The following is an 18109-nucleotide window of genomic DNA, read 5'->3' on the forward strand; positions in this document are numbered from 1 at the left end:
TGGGGAAGGCCCGGCTCCTGCGCACAGGGAGCCCTCAGGCTTCCCAGGGGTTGTTCAGGAGTTTTCCACCTTTCCTCCAGCCTTGCAGTCAGGGGTAGTACAGACCCTTAGACCACTTCCCTTCCTTGCCTCCACCCCACCCCCAGCTGTGAAAGGGGAACCAACAAAGAGGGGCTATGGAGGGGGAATGACTGCCTCAGAGGAGCCAGTTTCTGGACAGACCACCTGGTGTTGTTTGTAGGGTGTGTGGTCCCCTGAGGACAGTGGATGGACGTCGAGTGGGTGGCATTTGGGAGCCTGTTCCTGCCATGTTTGTGCTGCTAGCCGTCGGAGATGGCTACATCCTCTATGGTTGCAGCTGCTGGTTGTGAGCTCTTGCATGACTCCTGGCCCTGGTGTCTGCTTTGGGGAGTAGGTCCTTGGTGGGAATGCCTCCACCAGGCCCTGGGGAGGTGATCCACTGTCTCCAAGGCCATCCTGGCCAGCAGGGCCTGAAGGCCTGTGTGCTTGGCCGAGTGCAGGACCAGAGGCGAGGACATGCTGTGGCTCTGACCCTGCAGTGGCATAGCGGGAAGTAGGGAGGAGCCCTGCTGCTGGGTTGCTCTCGCCTGGTCTGCGTGGAGCCCGTTCTTTTTAACAGACAGAAAGCAGAGAAGGGCAAGGAAGGAACCCCGGGAGGACTCTGCCTGGGCATTTTGAGAGGGAAGGGGTTGGAGCAGGATGAATGGTTGTGGGGCTGGGCCTGAGGTTCCCTGCCTCCTCCTTGGTGGTGGAGGGGCCTGTATCCTGGCTTATCTGCATCAGGGCTTTGGGAGGTCAGTGTGCAGTATAAATAATGAAGAAAACTTGGAAAACAGAAAAACGAAGGGAACACAGTCTGTACACCTGCACCCTCGGCTGGTGATCACCTGTGTCCCGCCATGCCCATAGCGGGTAATGCTGTGCCCTTCTGTGTTCCGGCTGCTTCTCTGGCTTCCTGGTGCTGGACTGTCCTCTCGCCCGGGGTTTCCCTGTGGAGCTCACCCACCAATGGCTCCTGAGCTGATACCCATACCACTGCCTTCTCGTTAGTAAGTTGGGATGTGGCCCACGTTAGCATGAAAACTCGGCATAAGGCCTTGGTGCGGCCTTCACCACCATAAGCGCCTCCGTCTCTGCCCCTCTCCCTGCACACGGGCATGCCCCACCCTCATGTCCCCACACATAGACTTGGCGATGGTCAGCACACGATGGCCTTGTTCCTTTTCCAGGTATTGATGTTTGTTGGATGACGGGACCACACATCTGTCAACACAAGTGAATACATTTGCAAATAAAACCATAGGGGTGGAATTGCTGAGGCAAATGGGCGGCCATTGAAAATGCCAGTAGTCGGTGCCAGTTTGCCTTGTGAAGGCGCTGCCCATGGAGCTTCTACCCAGTGCTCACAAGTCTGCTACTGGTTTGTGCCAGCCGGTTCCAGACTCGGTTCTCTGCCATATGAAGGGTGGACAGTGGGGTCTGGTTTGTAAAATGTGCTCTTACTGGTAGAATGAGCTTTTTTGTTGTTAATCCTCACCCAAGGATATTTTTCCATTGATTTTTAGAGAGAGTGGAAGGGACGGGGAGAAACATCGATGTGAGAGAGACACACCAATTGGTGGCCTTCTGTACTTGCCCCGACCAGGGCCAGGGATCGAGCCTGCACATGTCCTTGACCAGAATTGAACCCGGGACCCTTCAGTCCGTAGGCCGACGCTTCATCCACTGAGCCAAACTGGCTAGGGGCTAGTGAGTTTTCATTAGCTGCGTTTCTCTGTAAAGGACCCATTTATGTCCTTTTCCTAGTTTTCGTCTAGGCTTTTTCTTACTGGTTTGGAAGAGCTATAGGAAAAACCTGTTTGCTACCTGCCCTCCCCCCACCTCATTGGTAGTGCACATAATTTTTTGAATTTGTTCACATTTTTTTTTTTCTCTGCAGAGGTTTTAAATTTGCATGTGGTTGCCTAGGTGGTGTGGCTCAGTGATTGAGCATCGACCTATGAACCAGGAGGTCATGGTTCGATTCCTGGTCATATGCCCAGGTTGTGGGCTCCATCCCAAGTGGGGGGCGTGTCGGAGGCAGCCAGTCAATGATTCTCTCTTATCACTGATGTTTCAATCTCTCTCTCCCTCTCCTTTCCTCTCTGAACGCAATAAAAATATGTATATATTAAAAAAAATTGTGTGTAGCCAAATCTGTGTTTTTTGTAGTACTTTTGTGGCTTTATTTTTTATTTACATATTAATCTATTGGGACCTTCCAGAGGGAGGTAAGTGATTCCTGCTTTATTTTCCTCCCAAACCTGTGTCTTAGGTTGTGTTTACCATTGTGGTGAGGAGACCGTGGGCATCACAGATGCCTTTGTGTTTTGTGACCTCGGTCACATCAGCTATAACCTGTAGTTGTCTCTCATTGCCTGTGCCCAGGTCCTTTCCCACAGCGTTGTTGATGTCGTTGATAGAAAGGCTGATTACAAACTGATTTTCCTTATTCCATTAGAATGTGCTCATGTGATATCCTCTTAACCACATCCTCCCGAAATGCAACACCTGTGAAACCGTATCCTGTCCTGACTATCCCCACTGGTGGCAGCTGTGGTGACTGGACAAGGACTGGGAGTAGGGGTGGGCCTCCCGGGTACAGGGGTGGCACTGGGGCAGGCAGACGGGCATCTTCTTGCTTGAACTTTGCGTTCCGTTCCTTGAGGCTCCTTTATGAGAACAGAGCAGGGGGTTACTGACCTCATCAACACTGCTGTAGTTGCACTCCCGTTTTCTGGATGAGAAGACTGAGGCTCATATAGCTGTCCAAGTTGTGTCTCTACAATCAAAGCTCCAAAGTTCATTGTTTTGTTATGTACAGCAGCGTCTTACCTTCTGCTTTTCTTGTGAAAGCAACCTGTGCCTGAGTGTGCACCCGGCCTTCTCTGTGGGCTGCTGGGTGCCTTTTGGGTCCACACCCAGGGTTACTGCTGCACCCAAAGGCCGTGGAGGCACCTCAGGCGGGCTTAGGGCAGGCTCCGGCACTGGGAGAAGCCCGCTGTGCTGAGCAGGGAGGCCCAGGGTGGCCAGCCCCACCCTCCCTGCCTGTGCTCAGCTTGGTTGGTTGATTGTTTTAAATGTTTTTATCTTAGGTTCTGGAGAATGTTACTCATCTTTCAGATAAGAACAAACTGCTCGCTGGGTCACATGGACACTCCAGGTTGGCCAGGCCTGCCCTGGACTAGGCAGTCCTGGTACCTGCCCAGGTTCAGGTTGAGCCCTCAGGCTGCGTGACCTGCCCCAGAGTGTGGAGTCACTCTCACTTTGTCATTCGGATGCCTCGTCCCCCTCCCCCGTGGCCAGTGTCGACTTGGGGCGTGTCCAGAAGGTGCCATGGGGCCTGACACATAGCGCCTCACTCCTGGAAAAGGGCTGTAATTCCCATGAAGTCATGTGCCCCAGGCTCATTCATGAGCAGGATCTCATCTGGCTCTCGACAGAACTTGTTCCTTCGTTGTTTTTTCTTAGATGTCATGGATCTGTTGTAACAGCCAAGCACATCTGCGGGAAGTAAAGATGTCAGGACGTGCATCTCATATAGAACGTCCTGGGCTTAAGCCACCTTATCGCTGGGGACCCAGTTAAGGCCAAGGAAGTGCAGCAGCCTGGAGTTTGCTCCATTTTTAGAGCTGGAAGCAGAGAAGCTGTCAGTATGTCCAACGTCTCTGACCTACCGCCCTCCCCCGTGCGTGCCCTCATGCCACAGCCCTGACGTCGGGGAGAAAGTCGGACTGCATCGTCTTTGTGCTCCAAGAGTGGCGCACCTGCCAGCCTGGCACCGTCCGCTCCCCTTAGTGCACATTCCCCCGGGTGGGGTGGGGGTGGGGAGGCTCTGTCTGGGTGCTCCAGCCTGTCCAAACAGAATCCAGTGCCACCTGACATGCCAGCTGGCACTATCGGGCTTTCCTGAGGCCCCACGGCTTCAGACACACCGACTATCTTCGTTCAGCTGGGACTCAGGTCTGGCCAGCATGGGGCAGTGGCTCGCACCCCGTGCAGCGGGCACCATGCTGCATGCTGGTGGGCCTCCCACCCCGAATGTGCCTGTTGGGGAAAAGGGAGGAGATGGCAGTCTGGGGACCAGCGAGGCAGACCCGAGACACTGCGTGTCCTGCAGTTGGGGCCATGTGCATTATCTGGGTGCTCTGAGGAGCTGCACCTACGTACACTCCTTGGTTCATAGTTTCTTTGGGGGAATAAACCCCCAAATCCCATGTCCCCAGTACCCCTCCAGTGGCCTGGTCCTAGGGGTGCTGGTGAAGCTTCAGCGGGGTCCAGCCAAGTCCATGGTGCTGCGGAGGCCTGATGGCTGTGGGCCCACCTCACACTCTATTCCAGGCCTGAGCCACAGCAGTTCCCCGTGACCTGGCCCCCTCTAAGCTTTGCTTTTCTCATCTGTAAAATGGGACTAGTTATGGGGTCACTGGCATAAATGTGCCCAAGTGCTTCTAACGGTCACCAGGTTTCTCCAGGTAGTTAGCAATGTCATATGCTAGTGAGTGTGACGGGGTCTTGGCGCCTGGTAACTGATTGCTGCATTTTCTCGTGGGGAGTGGGCAGATGAGGGTCACAGGCGGCTGCTTACAGGGAGGAGAGGGGAGAGGAGGGGAGGGAGGGGAGGGGAGGTGAAGCTCGGGCCTGCCTGAATGCGGGAAGCACAATGCTCTGAGTTACTCAAGAGAAGATGGGTGTCTTAGTTAGCTCAGGTGGCCATCACAAAGCACCACAGCCCAGGTGGCTCACACACTAGGAGGGCTGGTTCCTCCTGAGGCCTCTCTCCTTGGTGTATAGATAGCTGTCTCCTTCCTGTGTCCTCACATGGTCATCGCTCTGTGCATGTCTGTGTTCTAATCTGCTCTTGCTATAGGGACACCAGTCTTACTGGATTAGAGCCCACCCATGTGACCTCATTTCAACTTAATTACCTCATTAAAGACCCTCTCCCCCAACACCGCCATGTTCTGGGGTACTGGGATGAGGTCTTCCACGTGTAAATTTGGGGAACACAGTTTAGCCCATAACAGTAGAGATGTGCAGACAGCCATGGTGGTGAGGACAGGGTCATGAAGGAAGGGAAGGCCACAGACCTGGGCACTTGAAGTCACCACAAAGTAAGAGCAGACAGCGCTATGGGATGGGACAGGCGCTGAGAGGAGTAGGGTGGGCAGTGGGAGGGTCAGCTAGGTGGCCAGTGTTTAACGACAGAGCTGGGAACAAAGGAGAAGGTGTGTGTTGTACCCCACACATGCTGGAGGTGAGGCTGGGGACATCCCCACATGGCAGGCGAGAGTGGACAGAGGACTCTGGGGGAAGGCATTTTATTATCCTGGTTGATTCAGCGACAAGATGTGGGGCCACCACTTGCTTAGACTGGGCTCACCTGTGTCCTCTTAGTCGGGGACTGTGAGCCGAACCCAGTGTGCTCAGGTCCCGGGCTCAGCAGAAGGGGAGCCTTGGTGCTGAGGTGCTCACCCGTTTCCATAGCTTGTGGCTCCTCCTGGAGTTGTGTGGCCCTCTCTCGTCAGCATGCTTATGCAGCAGCCCTCCTGAAAGTCATCCTGGGTTTGGGGTGGCGAGGAGGTAGGTGAAGGCCTGCCTGGCATCCTGGGGTAGCCCCGTGGTTAGTGCCAGGCTGTTGCCTCAGGGGGACCCCTGTGCTTAGGGCACCCTCCTGACATTGTGCTGACGTGCAGTGTCGTGTCCCCAGCACTGCAGGAGCCGCTGCTCCATCTTTCCCTGGGGGCTGGCCTCGCCCCTAGGTGCAGCCCGGCTGCTGTGGGCACGGTGGCCCATGGGGGGGCAGTGCTGCCTGGCACTGTCAGAACCTGCCCAGTTCTGTTCCCGGGCTTTGTGGGTGGGGAACTTGAGACTTTGTCCTGCGGGAACGGGCACGCTCCACTCACTGCACGTGTGCTCTGTCCTCAGGTGCCGAGGCGAAGACGATTTTGCCCAAGAAGGAGAAACTGAAGCTGAGGCGTGAGCGGTGGCTGCAGAGTAAGTGCATCCCCTGTCTCCTGACGGTGACATGGCTCACTCATAGCCAGGAGAGCACAGGCTTCCTCATCCTCTGCACCTCTCGAGGACTGGGGTTGGGGCTCATGCTCAACGGCTGGCTTGGAACCCCTTTCAAGGCCCCACCGTGGCTGGTGGGGGGACTGGGCCTCGGCAGCATGCCTGCAATGGCCTATGATGTGACAGGCAGATGGCCCCAGAGGAGGTGGCTCTCTGAGTTTCTGCAAAGCCTTGGCTTACTTCTCCCTAAGAAAATGGTCTCAAGAAGGTAAAAAATGGTTGCTTTTAGTTTGTATCTAAAAAATGATTGCTTTTAGTTCTATAATGAATTCGTAATTACAAAAGGACACATGCTGGTTGTGAGTCCTTCAGGACACAGAACTGTCTAAAGTGGTAGATGGAGTCATGTCCCTTTGGCGAGTGTCCTTTCAGACCTCCAGGCACGCACCCGCTCAGGGCATCTGGGTGGGGCGTTCTACGTGATCCCAGGACTCCTGGGTCCCGGGTCTCCTGGGGCTCAGCGGGGCCTTTCTCTCCAAGTACCTGTCTCTAACGGTGCGTTTCCTTCGTGCATTGCTGGCCAAACGTCTTGTGACAGGTCGAATGCCACTCTTCCCACTAATTTTGTTTTGGAAAATATAGTCGTTATTTTTCATGATGCTGAGTATTTGCTAATGTTTTTCTAAATACTTTCTTGTGAAGATTGTTTTGTAATTTTCTTCCTTACTGTTTTTAGTGTGATTCTGCTGACTTTCTGTATCTGGGTTCTGCATCCTTTGATTCAACCCACCTTGATAGAAATTACAGTCACATGCCACTTGATGGGGACAGGTCAGAGAAAGGCCTCATTAGGGAGAACGTCACAGAGGCAGTTATACACACCTGGTGGCGCAGCGTATACTGCACACCTAGGCTGTATGGTACAGCCTCTTGCTCCTGGGCTGCAAGCCTGTGGAGGAGATGACTGTACAGAACTAGGTTAAATCAAGCACAGGAGAGATGACGCAGTCAAGAGATGAGATAAACACCTCATGTATGAGGCTGCTGCAGTGTGACACAGCTACTGCTTTACAGGAAACTTGTTGTTGTTAATCCTCACCCAGGGAAATTTTTTCCATTGATCTTTTTTTAGAGAGAGTAGAAGGGAGGGAGAGAGAGAGAAACATCAATATGAGAGAGACACATTGATTGGTTGCCTCCTGCATGCACCGGACTGGGGCTGGGGATCGAACCTGCAACCAGTGTATGCTCCCTTCACCAGAAATTGAACCCAAGACCCTCTGGTGCCTGTGCTGATATTCTAACCACTGAACATACTTTTTTTTTTTTTAAGTAGAAAGAGGATACTCTAAAGCAGGGGTCCTCAAACTTTTTAAACAGGGGGCCAGTTCACTGTCCCTCAGACCGTTGGAGGGCCGGACTATAGTTTAAAAAAAAAAACTATGAACAAATTCCTATGCACACTGCACATATCTTATTTTGAAGTAAAAAAACAAAACGGGCCGAAACCGGTTTGGCTCAGTGGATAGAGCGTCGGCCTGCGGACTCAAGGGTCCCAGGTTCGATTCCGGTCAAGGGCATGTACCTTGGTTGCGGGCACATCCCCAGTAGGGGGTGTGCAAAAGGCAGCTGATCGATGTTTCTCTCTCATCGATGTTTCTAACTCTCTATCCCTCTCTCTTCCTCTCTATAAAAAATCAATAAAATATATAAAAAAAAAAAAAAAACGGCAAAAACACCATCATGTGGCCCGCGGGCCGTAGTTTGAGGATGCCTGCTAAAGTAATGTAGTAGCCCTAGCTGGTTTGGCTCGGTGGAGAGAGTGTTGGCCTGCAGACCAAAGGGTCCTGGGTTTGATTCCGGTCAAGGGCACATGCCTCGGTTGCAGGCTCCTCCCAGGCCCAGGCCCTGGTCAGGGCACATGCAGGAGGCAACCAATCGATGTGTTTCTCTCACATCGATATTTCTCTCTGTCTTTCCCTCTCTCTTCCACTTTCTCTGAAAATCAATGGAAAAATATCCTTGGGTGAGGATTAAAAACAAAACAATAAAATAATGTGGTAAGTGCATAATGTAACATAGTTGTCTGTCATCATGATCAGGTATTAAGTACTGTACACAGTTGTATGTGTTGTAATTTTTAAAGCTCTTGTCACATATCTGTTCATCTGTTCAGTCATGTCTGCCTATCCATCTTCCAATCCATGTTTTATCTTTGCATTCCTAAGTAAGTGCAGACATCAGTACACTTTCTCCCAAATAATTTGGCTAGAATTCAGTATTTGTTTATGATTCTTTTTTATTTTTAGATAAAATTTACATACAATTCAATGCAGATCTCAAGTGTGCCATTGAGAGATTTATGACAATTGTATACACCTGTTTAGCCATAATCTCTTCCACTTCAGAACCTCCCCACCCCATTATGAAATCCCATGACTGCCCAGGGGTGACCACTGCAGTTTCTTTCTGGGTTGCAGTTTAGGTTCACTGCTCCAGACTTCCTGTGAACGGAGTCATGTAGAATGTGCTCTTTCTGTGTTTTTAAAATCCATCCGTGCTGCATGTGGCTGTGGTCCATGCTGGTTTGTTGCTGAGAAGCGTTTCTTTATATGGACATAGTATTCGGTGCCCACTTTCCTGTTGATGGACACCTGGTCTTTTTTCTCTCTTAGCTGCTATGACTAAGGCTGCTATGAACATTCTTTACAAGTCTTTTTGTGGACATATGTTTTCATTTCTCTTGGGTAAATACTTGGGAATGGAACGCTGGGTCATAGGGTAGTTGTATGTTTAGTTTTACAAGCAACTACCAGATGTTTCTCTAAAGTGGTTGTGCATTTACACTTCTACCAACGACGTTGGGAGCTCTGGCTGTGGCATGGCTTTGCCGGCATGTGGTGGTGGCCGTCTGCTCAGCACAAAGTGGTAGCTCATAGTGGGATTCATGTTCATTGCCATGAACCAGCCTCTTCATGTCTTAGCTGCCCGTTTGTGCATCCTTTTCCCTTGAGTGTTTCCTGGGGCTCTTTGCCTTTTTATTATTGAGCTCTAAGGATCCTAATGTCCTGCACACCAGTCCTTGGACACCTGTGTGTTTCGCAAATAATTTTCTCTCTAACCGTGACTTCTGTTCTAAAAACTTCATCATTTTGGCTTTTATATTTAGGTTTCTGATCCATCTTGAATGTTTGTCTGTGGTAGAGCGCCCCCCCCCCCCCCCCATGTGGTTATTCAATTGCTTTGGTGTCTTTGTGACACCAAATGGCCTCCTGTTGCTTGTACTTAGCAGGTCCTGGGCAGTCTGGATGGCTGTACCTCAGAGTAAGTCTTGGACTCAGACATGGAAGTCCTTCTGTCTTAAGATTGCTTTGAATACTCCAGGTCTTTGGCATTTCCGTATAAATCTTAGCATTGGCTAGTCAATTTCAAAAACCACCATCCCCAACAAAAATCTAGTAGGTATTATGATTGTGAGATTGCTTTAAATCTATAGGTCAACTTTGGGAGAATTTTGTCTTAACAATATTGATTCTTTGAGTCCATGGACATGGTATATCTCCCCAGTTACTGAGATTTTTCTTTAGTTTCTGTCATCAGTGTTATGTAGGTAAAGATCTCACATGTTTTGTTTTGTTTTTTAATATACGTTTTTTGCTGTTTTATAATTTTAAAGCTATTATAAATGGAATCTACATTTTCCAGTTTTTGGTTAGCACATAAAACTATTTTTTCATCTTCCTTCCAAGCTTTGTTTCAGAGTCTTCTTGTCCTCTGACTGAAGTGACTCAGACCTTTGGTGCAGTGATAAGAGCCGTGAGGTTCGTTCCTGGTCTTGGGGGCCAGGGGCTGAGGCCATGCTGGTGTCCTACCAGCCTGCTTTGCTCAGGAGGAGGAATCCCAGGCACCTGTTGCATAAGGCAACTTGAAGTCAAGTGCTTTGTTTCAGGCCCTATTTACATGGAACTTCCCTTCAGTCATTTGTAAATTAGCACACATGGGCTGGGGAGTCAGGAGGAATGACAGGGACGTTCTGTTGTCGCCTGTCTTCTGAATCCTGTTATGGGCATGGCTGGGCTTTCAGGGAGCTGGTGCCAGCCATCCTGGGCACCATATCGAAATGCAGGTTTCAGCCCATAAAAATTTTCCATGTTCGCCGAAACCGGTTTGGCTCAGTGGATAGAGCATCGGTCTTGGGACTGGAAGGTCCCAGGTTCGATTCCGGTCAAGGGCATGTACATTGGTTGCGGGCACATCCCCCCGTGGGGGGGTGTGCAGGAGGCAGCTGGTCGATGTCTCTCTCTCATCGATGTTTCTAGCTCTCTATCCCTCTCCCTTCCTCTCTGTGAAAAATCAATAAAATATATTAAAAAAATTTTTTTTCCATGTTCAGCAGAGCCAGTGTGGTTGGTTTTAGAGACCTGATTTGCATATGTTTGCTTCCCCCCCCCCCGCCCCCCTTTTTTTGTTAATCCTTACCTGAGGGTAGTTTTTCCATTGATTTTTAGAGAGAGTGGAAGGAAGGGAGGGAGAAAAGGGGGAGAAAGAGAGAGAGACAGAGAGAAACATACATGTGGGAGACACAACAATTGGTTGCCTCCCCTGGCCAGGGCCTGGGATGGAACCTGCAACCCAGGTACATGCCCTTGACCAGGAATCGAATCCGTGAGCCTTCGGTGCATGGGCTGACACTCTAACCATTGAACCACACCGACCAGGGCCCTGTTAAGCTTTCTTCTTTGCACCTCCAGCTAGTTTTAAATTAAACCTCTTAGGATGAACAGCTTTGTCAGTCAGTGGGAACCTTCCTGCACCGTCTTGGGGGAGAGAATGTAGGGGCAAGACACAGCCTCCCGTGCCCCCAGCCAAGCCTCTGCAGATGCTCCCCAACTGTCATTGCTTCAGATCTTGCTGCTTTAGACCACAGAGTTGACAGGAGGGACTTTTTCTTGTCCCCCTTTGCTCTTGAGTGGGCTGGCCATGAAATCCTGCTCTGGGGGGACAAACATCAGCACGTGGGTCAGTTCAGTCTGGCACCCTCAAAGCGGTTTCCTGAGAGAAATTAATGGAGGGGCTATGCATGGATTAGGTACAGAGGTGTGGAGGGAGCCAGTACCAGCTTGGTGTGCAAGGCCAAAGGGAGGAGTCCCCCTCCCCAGAAGAGGGGTTGGCAGGGTCTGGCAGAGGACACAGCCAAGCCAGGAAGGCGGGGGCAGTGGGGGGCGGGGGCGGGGGCAGTAAGTGCCTGAGCGTTCCCTCCTTCTGCCCTCCACTACTATCTCTGTCCAGAAAGGGGGTGGGGATGGGGCTCTGGGGCACAGGGCAGAGGAGGGAGAGGAGCCCATTGGCACGGAACTGACACCCCTTAAATTCACTGTTCTTGCCACCTTTGGCACCCAACTTCCAGGCTGGGATGGAATGACATCCGCATCTGAGGACAGAGTACTTGTGCACTTGTGCTGGGGCGTGGGGCTTTAGAAATGCATGTGTGCGTGTGCATGTATTTTCCCTCGCTGTGCCTTTTTAGTCGGCATGTGTCGAAGCTGTGCCTGTATCCCGTGGGTCTACCCTCTTGCACCTTGCCACAGGCAGCTCCTGCCCAGGGCCGGGGTCCCTGCCAGTCCTCCACTCTCCGGAATGCCCGCCCCACTCTCTCTGCCTCCAATGCCCTTCCTCCTGTTCACATGCTTCCCCAGCGCCCAGAGCCGTGAGGCAGGATCTCAGACAGCCCAGCCCTCGGTGCCCTGTGGGTCCAGGAGGCTGGGCGGCCGTGCACAATGCTCACCTGACTGCCCTTACCCAGTTGTCCTCCAGTGTTTAGGCTCCACCACCCACTGTACCCAGACCCCGCCTGTGGTATTGTTAGGCTGTAAAATCTGCCACTCTGACGGGTGACAGATGGCATTCACCATCGTCATTTTCCTTGATTTCAAGTGGAGTTGAGCCACTCTTTCTGTGGTTTTTGGCCTTTGATTATCTTTGATTTGTTGTGATTGGTTCTTGTATAATTAATTTTTAGGAGCAGCAGGAGGGAGGGAGGGAGTCACTTTTCCGCCAGGAGGGGGCTGGTCAAGTGGTCTTCTGAAGCACTGCTTCGGTCCTTGTCTCCCTGGGAGGCCCTCTTGCATGTGGTCTGTTTGAATTCCTGTCCTTTCATAACCTGCTGTAATATCCAGTAGGCCCACTCTTATGTCGTTGCTTGTTTTTTTCTAAAACTTTTTGGCTATTATGCATTTGGTCTTTTTAAAAAATCAGCTGTAGAACTAGTGTCCCTGGTTGGGTAAGACTCCTGTGGGCTCTGACTGACGTGTCAGACTTGGGGTTGGTGGGCGGTGGAGCTGGCCCTGCAGGCCGTCGCGGCAGCTGGTGTGTCCTCCCTCAGGCGGAGGCCTGCCGTCCACCCCCTCCCTGGGACCGCACCGACTGCCGGGACTGGCACGGAGTCGCAGTCTCCTTTCCTTGCTCTGCTGCGTGACGAGTGTGGCTAGTGTTTCGCCAACACGGGTGATATTTACTACCGGCCTGTCTGGGAGGTCATCTGTGTCAGATTAAGGCAGTTCCTCCATGCCATCTGTGGTTTGTCATTGTCATTATGAGTGGCAATAGTTCTGCCGGGTTCTTTTTGGCACTCGTGGTGACTAATGGCCTTCCCCAGGCCAGTCAGACTTGCCTGCCTCAGACACTCCCCCGCTGGTCACCACACATTAATTTAAAAAGCTTTGGCTTTCATTGGTTTAGTGTTTGCTTCCGTCCTCCTGAGAGCCACGGGCTCTGCTGGGTCCTGGTGTGGCGTTGGTGCCCTGCCTGTGGTCCAGGGCACCCCCCTCCTGTCTCCTTCCCATCTCCTTCCCCAGCCTGAGGCCACCACCCTGAGACCCTAAGGTTCCCCCCTGCTCCTCCCCCCGCCCCCCAGGGTGCTTGAGCTCTCTGGGAAGAGGCATCTGGGGTGACAAGGTGCTGGGCAAACAGTCTGCCCTTGACTGGGAAGGATGGGAACACCTGAATTATCACCTCATGGGCCCTAATAACTCCGGGCTCTGAGGGATGGTATGGGGCTTGGTGCACAAGGACCCAGGAGAGTGGGTAGTCTGTCCCCTGGACTCAGCTATCTGGGGCCAGGAGAACAACCCTCTCTCCACAGGGCCCTTCGGGGGGCGGGGAGGGCCGGCATGTGTCCCTGATCGGGCTCGGTCAGGGTGGGCCTTGCAGAGCTTGTTCCGGCCATCCTGGGGCTGCAGGCCAGGAGAGGAGCTGGCCTTTGGGAGGCCTGCCAGGCACTTCTCCCTGGTAGATGAGTAGTGTCAGTTTCTGGAAAGTCGCCTCTTGAAAACGCCTGTTCGGGTCCTCACTTTCACACCCTTGCCGGGGGCCCTGTGCCGTGCACATCCTCTGCACTGATCACTGGGCTGTCCTGAGTCTGTCCTTATGCATGGGGTTTCCCAGCCAGGACCCTGTGCTGTACCTGCTCTGTGCCTGGTGGCCATCACTGTTGTGCGGAGGCCTCCTGCATCCGCCCTGCGGGGCTGCCGGCAGCCACAGCACTCTGACGCCCTGGCCATGGAGGCACAGGAATGCACGGGGGCGGGGGGGGGGGGGGCAGGCCGCCCTTCACTGGGCACTGGCTGCCTCTCCTCCAGGGGCACCTTGTGCTCTGCGAGGAGCTGGCTGTGAATTGTCCTGGTCCTTTGTCAGGAAGGGGGTTTTAGTTCCCAGTTAGATGTGATTCAGAGTCTGCACCCCGTTATTTATAGTCCAACAAACCAGGGTGAGGTGAGTGTCAAGCTCAGGTCTCACCCCAAGCCCATCACTGTCCTCATTTCCAAGCGTTTGTAGTAGCAGAGCCTTTTTTTATAAAATCTGGTGCAGAGCCAGTTAAAGATCAGTTAGCACAGGTTCGCTTAGCAGAGCGGCCTCTGGCCCTCCCCGGGCCCATCTAGGCTGCCAATGGGGGGCCTGGCTCCTGCATCCCTGGGGAAGGGAGGGCCTTTGTCCAAGATCCGAATGCCCACCAGCGAGCCAGCATTTTCCACAAGCCACACTGGAAATCACATGTTTTTTATTAGCAATTTTTAGCATGTATTTTATTAGCAATTTTGAAATAAATATATTTTTTAATGGAAATTAAATTGCCAGGCCATGCTCTATTCAAGCCCTGCCCAAACCTCTTTCTAGGGCACAGGCCGCTGCATGCCACTGACCTCAGCCTCACCCTCTAGCTCTTCTACACCCTGCTCTGCCCCGCCACCTTCTCCTCTGTCCCGCTGCCTCCTTCCCAGGGCTGTGAGACCCCTGTAGCACTCAGCCCCTGACCCATTTCAGTGTTAGGAAGCTGGCTCCCCTCTCCCCAAACCGTCACCTCTTCCCACGGGGACTCTCCCTTCAGGTGCATCCCCAGGAGGCGCTCGGTGAGCGAGCAAGAATGGGATGCGCCCACCAACCTCTCTGTGACTGTGTGGCTCTCCGCAGCCACTAAGAGCCTAGGCCCTGTGACCAAGTCCCTTTTCAAGAGGAAAAGTCCTCCGTGTCTCATCATCAGCCCTGTAATTTAAAAGCACACCTCTCTGATTAGGGGAGAAATAGCTCGGAGCCAGATCACCCCCCAATTCCCAGGGCGGCTTGGAGGTGCCAGCCAGCCAGAAACTAGGGGCCTGCTGTGGGCAGGAAGGGGGGGCAGCCCAGACTTGGGCTCAGATGGCTGGCTCCTCAGCCTTCTGCTCCCTCGCTAACTCCTTGTTTCCCTTCCTCAGAAATCGAAGCCATAAAGCTGGCTGAGCAGAAACTCAAGGCGGAGCGGAGGCGGCGGGCCACGGTGGTGGTGGGGGACCTGCAGCCCCTCCGGGACGCCCTCCCCGAGCTGCTGGAGCTGGAAGCTGGCGCCCGGCGGCCACACACCCGAGGGTGAGTTCCATCTTAGCTTCCTGGAGAGCTCCAAGCGGCGACGGCTCGGCTTCGAGGGAGTTAGCCCAGCCAGGGGTTCTCCACTGGACAAACATCCAAGGGCCGAAGCCCAGACCTGCCAGGACCACGCCCCATGCTACCGAGTGAGGGATTTACCCGCCTGGCTTTGTCTGCAGTGTCCTTAACTCATGGGAAGCCCGTTGGGGAGGAAGTCATGCCTGTATTGGGAGCTGCCTACCAGGCCCCGAGGCTGGGGGAGGGTCCTGCTCCCTCTTGCCTCTCTGACGAGACTCCTGGATTTGTCTATACCACGTTGGGGCTGGGAGGAACTGTGGGAGGCCTCAGCCCACCTCCCATTCTGCCTTAGTAAGGGGGGGGGTGGAGATCCAGGGCCGTAGGCCTCCGGCCAGTAGGGCTATGCTAGACCCTGTTTTCTGGACCTCCCAGTGCATGGCCACCTTCTGGGGGCTCTGGCTGGGGGAAGGGAGCCCTGACCCCAGTTCTGCACATGCAGGCCTGGGAGAGCTGTGGGTGGTCAGCAAGGGACTCCTCCCTGTGAGTGGACACAGGGACTGGGTCAGTGGCTGGAAGAGCAGAGCAACGTCCTGGACAGGCAGAGTTGGGACCAAGTCGGGTTGAGCCAGGGTGACCGGAGCATGTGGTGTAGGTGCTGCCCTGGGTGGGCCAGAAATTTTTTTCATTTCTACTTAAAAAAAAATCCCAATTAAAGATGCGGGCCTCTGACCTGGAGCTGAGTTGGCCAGGTCTGGGCAGTTTTTCTTTCCCTCCCCCCTCGTCTGGGTCCTTCTCCGCGAAGCCTCTCCTGCTCCCAGAGTCTTCCTTAGGGGAGGGTGCTGCTCCCAGCACCATCCCAAAGCCTTACTGTGGGCTGCAGCCTCAGAGATGCGCTCTGGCAGACATTCCAGGTGAACTGGGCGTGGCCCTGACTCCGTTCTCTGTCCACAGAACAAGCAGCAAGCCCCGGCCAGCGGAGCTCAGCCGGATGAGCGCGGCGCAGAGGCTCCAGCTCCTGTGAGTACCGCCCCCCACCGCACTGAGGCTCTGGCCAGGGCCCCCAACCTCAGTCTACTTGGGTGCCGTGGGCAGCTCAGCCAGGCCACCTCTGAGGCACAGCCTGGTTGGCGTGAAGTAGCCTGTTTCCAGGGGGAGGTCAGGAAGCTCCTTCCCCTGAGTGAAGAGGGGAGCAGCTGCCGGCTCTTGGGGGCTGCCCTCGGGCCCCAGTCCTGCGTTTGGGGTGGGGAGGGTGTCCCAGATATTGTCACCTGGCTCAGGTAATTACTTGTCCAGTGGGTAGTTACTTGTTCAAGTTCTCCCGTTAACAACCAGGAAAGCTGGGGCCTGGCATGGTGTGGCCTTGCCCACAGTCACACATGCAGGGCAGAGCACAGGCTGTTCCCCCCCTACCCCCCCCCACCCACACACACACACACTACACACAGGCCATTCCCACCACAGCAGGCCCATGTGAACTTGTCCTGGAGCTGCCTCCTGAGGTTTCTGGCTGGGTCCCTCTGTTTCGGGGGCAGAGGTGTTGGCCCCCAGGAACACCTAGCCAGGCAGCAGGGACCATGGCTGGGCTTCAGGGCCTGCAGAGCTCGAGCTGCCCAGCGCTTCTAGGAGGCGGCATGCCCGCGCGTGCAACCAGGGCCTCTGGGTTCAGAGACAGGCGTGCGGGGAAAGCAGCCTGCACTGTGGACTCAGGCTCAGGGCTCCTGCAGGAGGAGAGGATCACCGTCCTTCTCAGGCAGCGGTGCCGCCTGGGCTGTGGGCACACACAACTCCTGGCCCTGGGTTCCTGCAGTGGCCGCGTCTATTTTGGCAGCGCTGGCGGGAGGGCGCCTCTTATATAAGGCTGTGTGTCTGCATGGTGTGTGCGGGCTGCTGCCTCCCTGCATTTGGCAGCCTTTCGCTTTTAATAGCAGCTCCTTGTCAAGGTTGGGGACGAGCCCAGAATCCCCCCCCTGGGGAAGGGGCAGGGATGCTAGCGCCCCAACCCCATGTGTGGGCCCAGTGGCTCCAGGGTCACTCTGTGACCAGGAGGAGGCCCAGGGCAGCTTCTCCTCTCCTACCCAAAGCCCTGCTCAGCCCTTAGTCCCCTTGGCCTGACCCGCCCCCTCAAGAAGCTCAGGCTGCCTTGCTTAGTCCCCACCCTGCGCTCAGCCCTTTGCTGGTGTCCCCGCCCCCCGCCGTGGTGATTCGGCCTCTCCTGTCTAATCCAGGGTTCAGCCTGCCCTGTGGTGCCTGGGTGTGGGTTAGCCCAGCTGAGGTGGGTCCTGGGTGCTGAATACTCATCCCACCACCCCAGGGGCGTGGAATCTGCTGACCTCCAACCTCAATTTTTCAGTGAGGAAGAAAGGACCCGCTTCCGGGACCTACTGGCCAGTCCCGCCTACAGAGCCAGCCCCCTGCAGACCATCGGGCAGCAGCTGGCCCGGCAGCTGCAGCTGGACGGCGGTGGCCTGCTCTGACCTGGCCTGGGGTGTGCCGTGAGCTCCAAGGATGCACATGAGGTGCCAGAGAGGGCCGACTCCTCGCCATTATCACCTGGATCCTGGAGGCAGCCTCCTCGGCTCTTGTTAGGGCCGGTGGGGCAGACCCTCCTGCCCCCTCTGGAGGGTGAATAAACGCCGCTGAACTCAGGCAGTGGGACCGCGCTTCCTTCTGTGCCTTGGCTGTCCTGTGAGCAAGACAGTTATTGTTACAAGTCCTGGGTTTGAAGGTTGGGCTGTAGAAACATTGACTGAAACCTTCAATCTGAGGATGTGGAAGGGGGTGGGTACCTTTCTCAGACCTTCAGGAATGAGATGGGGTTTGTGCTGTGTGGGGACCAGCTGACCACGACCTCAGGGCAGTGGAGGATGTGTGGCTCAGGAGGGTGGGCCCTGGGTCCTCTGCTCGAGGTCCCTGGTCACTGGTTGCTGGAATTGCCTCGGAGCCTTGGCTGACGTGTGGGTCCCACCCTCAGGCGGCTGGATGACTGGACTGATGGCTGCCTCGGGGTTGCGTGTGGCCACCTTCCCGGCATCACCATGCCTGACGCATCATGTGCCAGCCCTCAGAGGGACTCAGACCCCATGTGTGCTCCACGCACTGGCTTTCTCCAGGTTTGTCCTGG

At 54.4% G+C, this 18109-nt stretch overlaps 1 protein-coding gene across 1 annotated transcript in view; it reads left to right on the top strand.

The window, feature by feature from the left end:
- The window catches only part of SLX9 (SLX9 ribosome biogenesis factor), a 30342-nt gene extending 12708 nt beyond the window's left edge, over positions 1–17634 (top strand). The window contains exons 3-6 of the mRNA XM_008145652.3: positions 5989–6057; positions 14823–14973; positions 15940–16005; positions 17339–17634. Of these exons, the coding sequence (XP_008143874.1) occupies positions 5989–6057; positions 14823–14973; positions 15940–16005; positions 17339–17462 (410 nt within the window). The 3' untranslated portion in view covers positions 17463–17634. The remainder of the gene's footprint in view (positions 1–5988; positions 6058–14822; positions 14974–15939; positions 16006–17338) is intronic.
- The last annotated feature ends 475 nt before the right edge of the window (positions 17635–18109 follow it).

Source organism: Eptesicus fuscus, chromosome 3 (assembly GCF_027574615.1).
Source record: "Eptesicus fuscus isolate TK198812 chromosome 3, DD_ASM_mEF_20220401, whole genome shotgun sequence".
NCBI classification, from domain to species: domain Eukaryota; kingdom Metazoa; phylum Chordata; class Mammalia; order Chiroptera; family Vespertilionidae; genus Eptesicus; species Eptesicus fuscus.